Below are 5,378 nucleotides of genomic sequence, written 5' to 3'. Positions count from 1 at the left end.
CCCCCCCCCCCCCCCCCAAAAAAAAAAAAAATAAAATAAAATCCATGCAAATAAAACTTGAAGATGAGGTAAATATGCCAAAAGTTACTCCCTTATATTATATATACTTCACTCATAGCCATCTCAAAACCAAAGATGTCTTTCCCTCCATTAAAACTTTTAAAAGCAATCAAGAAAACTCTTGATTTCCTCAACCAAACCCTAACCCTAACCCAAGCCACTCAAATCCACTCCCACCTCATCGTGACAGGCACGATCTCCGACCCTTTTGCCGCCGGAAAACTCATCACAATCCTCGCAAACTCCACCCACAAGCTCGCCCTCCCTTATGCTCACCTCATCTTCAATCACCTGCCGTTTCCTCCTTCAACCTTCATCTTCAATGCCATTATCAAATCCCACACCGAACGAAACGAACCCATTAATGCCTTTTCCTTTTATAGACATGTTCTAAGCTCTACCAATTCAAGACCCAACAATTACACCTTCTCATTTTTACTGACTTCTTGCATCAAAATCCCATTTTTGTTTTGGGGTAAAATGCTTCATTCGCAAATTATTAAACTGGGATGGGAGTCTTATGATTTTGTACTAAATGGTCTGATTCATTTGTATGCTACTTGTAGTTCCATCGATTGTGCTAGGAAGTTGTTTGATCAGAGCATGAGTAGAGATGTGATTACTTGGACTGCAATGGTTAATGGGTATGCTAAGTCTGGGAAGATTGAGCTTGCAAGACAGATGTTTGATTTAATGCCCGAGAGAAATGCGGTTTCTTGGAGCACGATGATCACTACATTTGCACAGGTTGGGATGTTTCAAGAAGCAATGGATGTTTTTAATGAGATGCAGGTTGTGGGTGTTCGGCCTAATCATGCTGGCATTGTTGGGGTTTTATCGGCATGTGGGTTTCTTGGAGCTTTGGATCAAGGGAGGTGGATCCACGCCTATGTGAAAAGAAATGGGTTTGAATTGGACAGGGTCTTGGGGACTGCATTGATCGATATGTATTCAAAATGTGGGTGTATTGAAAATGCTATGCAAGTGTTTGAGGAAATGCTCCAAAGAGATGTGTTTGCTTATACGTCGATGATATCAGGGTTTTCAAATCACGGGCAATGTGAAAGGGCGATGGATTTGTTTGTGAGAATGGAAGATGAAGGCGTTTGTCCGAATGAGGTTACTTTTATTTGTGTGCTTAGTGCTTGCGGACGAATGGGTCTAGTGGATCACGGGCGTAAAGTGTTTAAGAAAATGAGCCAAGTTTATGGTATCGAGCCTGGAGTGGAGCATTACGGATGCTTAGTGGACCTTTTGGGTAGGGCTGGGTTGATTAACGAAGCAAAGAAAGTGGTTAATGAGATGCCAATGAACCCGGATTCATATGTCTTGGGTGCATTGCTCAATGGGTGTAGTGAGCATGGGGAAGTTGAAGTTGCAAAGGAGACGGTTAAGAGTTTAGCGGAGTTAGGGTTGGATCATAGCGGAGTACATGTATTGATGGCCAATATGTATGCATCGGCTTATAATTGGGAGGATGTGATGAAAGTGAGGAAAGTGATGGAGGAGAAAAAAGTGAAGAAGGTGCCAGGGTGTAGTTTAGTTGAGGTTGATGGTGTGGCTTGGGAATTTGTGGCTGGCGATAGATCTCATGAGCAGATGGAGGAGATTGAGCTGGCTGTGAGAGTGATGGATGAGCAATTGAAGTCCTTGGGGAATGATGTTTTGTTCAATCTCATCTGAATACAATTTTGGTTTAAAATTTCTCTCAATTTAAGGGGAAATACCAACTTGAAAGGTGCCAATTTGTGGAATTGGTGGACTCGTGAACTTTGAAAACACATGAATACCCAGAAGATGCAAGACGCAATAAATAGAGAATTCAGAAAACATAATTGTGTTGGAGGACTCTACATTATGCTAATCATATCACATTTACAGTAATGTGACAGTGTGGAGAAAAAGAACATCTTTTATTTGCTGAAACTAATTGAAGCATACAGCGGGGAAAAAAAAGCTAACTTGAAAGCGAGAATAAGATATATCATATGGTTATAGTATCTCGATGGACTCTTGAATATTGAAAATATAGGGAGTATCCAGCGGATGCAACATACATAATAATGAGGGAATTCAGGAAACAGAATGGTTTTCAAGTGGCTTGAGTTACGTGATCAGATTACAGTTGATGTCAATAATGTGATGACCAGGGAAATGAAGAAAGGACAAACAGTTTATTTGCTGAAACTAATCAATGCCCATAGGGACATTAGGAAATGTCTGCCATATCTATGCAGAAACTGACAGGCGGTACTCATACTTGCAGATCATAAAATGCTTATGCAGCATGTTGCAGAGAAATATACATCTCAGGGCTGCTTGTGTTGATTGTCGATATTTTCAGGAGGATCAGATAATTTAATCTGCAGTTTGCATTCTTCTTCTTTTTTCCATGTTATATTCCTCGAGAAATTTCTAGAACGAAACATCATCTTCTGGATCCATAAATCGCGCCTCTTGTTCTGGAATCTTCATGTCTACATTGGAAAGGGCTTTCGCCAGAAATGTACGGAAAATATGTCCTCTGCAGAGTAAAAACAAGCGAGACGGGACCACAGACACAGGAACATGGCGTGTTGGGAATGAAAACAGTATCAAACTTAGGATATTTTTCTTATGAAATTTGTGGACTTCTCCACACAAATTATATCAATCATCAGGTCAAATTTGTGATGGATGATAAAGCATTCATACCCACCTCACATTCTTCTCTTCAGTCTGAGGCCTCAAAAATTGTCTCCACACCATTTATTCGTGTAGGAGAATCACACGGCACAACAGATTTTTTTTCTCACCAGAAAATTTGCCGCCACCCTCCTTCCCATAAAACCTATTTAAATCTCGCTCGGGTATCTACGGAAACCAAGAAGTCCTTGGAATCTCTACATTCTTCTCTTGTGAAGCAAAACAATCTGATCTTTAATGGCGACCAGTAGCAAAGCTGCAGCCTTTGCAGCTCTCATGCCCCACAATGCAACTCCTCATTCTCATTCCCTTGCCAATGTTCCCATGTGCTTTAGACCCATGAGTTCAAAGAGTGAGATGCGCATCCTGGTTAGTGCTAAAGGGAACTTGAGCTCACTGAGAGGGGGAACTGGTCTTCTTGAGCGACCCACCTTTGATCAGTCGCAGTTCGATCCAATTACTGAAGCTGAAGAAGGTAATTTTTTTTCTTTTTTTGGGTTAACGGATTCCTTTTTCGGAGTTATAGGATAAACTGTTCTTATCATGGGTGTCCAAAGAGTAGAAGGAAAACTAGTAAATTAAGATTTGCTTCTTTTCGCCTACAATTTGATGGTCCTTTTTTTGTCCCTTGATTTTCTTAAAGTTCAGTTGTTTCCTTCAGTTTTCTAGAGTTCACTGAGGAAACTGAGTCACTTCTAAATTAGATTGATTCTGCTATCAAGGCAAGTAGTCCTGTCATGAGCTTTGTATCCGCATGAAATGTTTGATGCCTATCTTTAAGAATTTGTCCAAGTCTTAGAAGCCTCTTCTGCTTTGAATTTTTCTTTAGAAAGAAAAATAGGTCTCTTTTTTAGACTTTATAATAAATCAGCTTTGTGATCATTGCAACTGTGTGATTTGTTTTATGTGACGTGAGTTTTTGGTAACTACTGTTCAAGTATTTTCTTGGGATATACTTACAAAGCTATGTGTTAGTTTGCCTTTAAGGATATTTCCTCTTTGATATATTTTAGTTCTCCAGAGTTGTACAAATCAATTGGTTTGTTAATCTTTGTTGTAAACTGTTTAGCAAATATGGCTTATTCTCGAATCTAATTCCTCGAAAAAAGGGGGGCATATTGTCTCCACATGAAAAGGTTCCAGTAAACTTTGAATTTCTTGCAGTTATTATTTCACTTACTATTAAGAGAAAACTATTTAGAGAGAGTAACTGTCCTTCCTATACGAGGTAAATTTACTTATTACATTTGCATAATTTGAGAACTCCATGTATCATATCTGCAATGTGTTGGAATCTGGAAGGCCATATATTAACTTTTTACTCCGTGCTGAAATGACTATAGCTTTTCTTCATTCTCATGCCTTTCTGGTTTTTAGCACGAATTTTCTGAGAATAACTATAGTATCACTGGAAAGATGCTCTTAAGAGAAAATTATTGTGCTGCTACATATTGGGTATTGAAATATTGCGTTTTCTGAAGACTTTATTCGGTAAGTAGAGCGACATAATTATTTTCTGTTAATTTTCTGTTTTTCTGTCTTTTATTATCATTGTTATTATTATTATTATGAGAGTTTCTCCATAAATGCATGCCTAGATGCACTATGCATTCATCGTTATTTGAATTTACAGGAGGAGACATTGGACAATTGAGAGATAAAAAAAGCCTTGGCAGTGGGGACAGCTACAAAGTTTTATTGATCGATGATGCACGACACACCGAGCAATTAGGTAACAATGCTCTCTTTCATGATTTGCTCTCTCATGCATATGCTATAATCATTTTCAAACTTAAAATCATTTTTGTACCTTAAGTATTACTTAGTCTTCTGTGCTTCACTGCAGTGGAAAAGGCATTGCCACAAGTTGTTCCATCTATAACTGTCAATGAGGCAAGGAAACTCTTTCATGAATCTCGACAAAATGGCGTTGCAGTTGTTATTGTTACAGTGAAGGTATCAGCCTTTCATATACCTGACAATCTTCATCTTTCTCTGATAGTATAAACATAGTTAAATCTACATTTTTTGTGCTTGTACCTATGTGACTTGTTCCTCATTGCCAATGAAATTTGTTCTTCATCAGGAGCATGCTGAGTTCTATGCGCAAATGATGATACGCTCTGGACTCCGATCAGCCATTGAGCCAGACTCAGACATGGCAGCATGAACTGGTTCACATCACAGCAGCTTGGGTTTCTGCTGCACTTCACAAATTTTGATATATAAAACTGGTGGTATTTCTGTCATATGGGAAACAGTAGATACAGCAGTGAGGAAGTATAAGAAGAGATTGTAGAATGATCAGTTTTTGTTGCTCTTGTGTATCCATCTTGGTAATAATTGTGTCAGAAGAGTATATACAATGTAATGAACTATTGTTAGTTGGTTCGAAAAAAATAAACGTATATCTCAGATTAAGCTGGCTATTTAGATATGGCTATACCGATATTGTTGGTTATATTGTTAGGTTCTCTACTGCGACACTATCATGTAGATCGTAGTTGAAATGAAGAGGGAGTCTGTGGATAAACACTTGTTACGTACAGACAGAAGATCAAATTTCCCTGTATTTTGTTGACAGAAGATCAAATTTAGGGGTCTGTCGGGAAAAACTGAAAGTTTAGGGAGTT

The 5,378-nt window shown here is 38.7% G+C and overlaps 2 protein-coding genes across 2 annotated transcripts; both read left to right on the top strand.

The window, feature by feature from the left end:
• On the top strand, nt 136–1,763 carry LOC109831519 (pentatricopeptide repeat-containing protein At5g66520-like). The gene has a single exon (XM_020398856.1). The coding sequence runs from the start codon at nt 136–138 to the stop codon at nt 1,741–1,743; it is 1,608 nt and encodes a 535-aa protein (XP_020254445.1). The 3' UTR covers nt 1,744–1,763.
• LOC109820671 (ATP-dependent Clp protease adapter protein CLPS1, chloroplastic-like) lies at nt 2,891–5,173 on the top strand. The gene is made up of 4 exons (XM_020386855.1): nt 2,891–3,220; nt 4,379–4,477; nt 4,592–4,701; nt 4,832–5,173. The coding sequence occupies exons 1-4, from the start codon at nt 2,983–2,985 to the stop codon at nt 4,913–4,915; spliced, it is 531 nt and encodes a 176-aa protein (XP_020242444.1). The 5' UTR covers nt 2,891–2,982; the 3' UTR covers nt 4,916–5,173.

The sequence above is a fragment of the Asparagus officinalis genome, chromosome 1 (assembly GCF_001876935.1).
Source record: "Asparagus officinalis chromosome 1, Aspof.V1, whole genome shotgun sequence".
Lineage (NCBI taxonomy): Eukaryota > Viridiplantae > Streptophyta > Magnoliopsida > Asparagales > Asparagaceae > Asparagus > Asparagus officinalis.
Note: the sequence above shows the minus strand (reverse complement) of the source record. Positions and strands in the feature narration are given on the sequence as shown.

Coding starts and splice junctions, on each gene's coding strand:
- LOC109831519 (XM_020398856.1), top strand. CDS start 136: ATGTCTTTCCCTCCATTAAAACTTTTAAAAGCAATCAAGAAAACTCTT.
- LOC109820671 (XM_020386855.1), top strand. CDS start 2,983: ATGGCGACCAGTAGCAAAGCTGCAGCCTTTGCAGCTCTCATGCCCCAC. Junction 4,478..4,591: donor ACGACACACCGAGCAATTAG/GTAACAATGCTC, acceptor GCTTCACTGCAG/TGGAAAAGGCATTGCCACAA. Junction 4,702..4,831: donor TTGTTATTGTTACAGTGAAG/GTATCAGCCTTT, acceptor GTTCTTCATCAG/GAGCATGCTGAGTTCTATGC.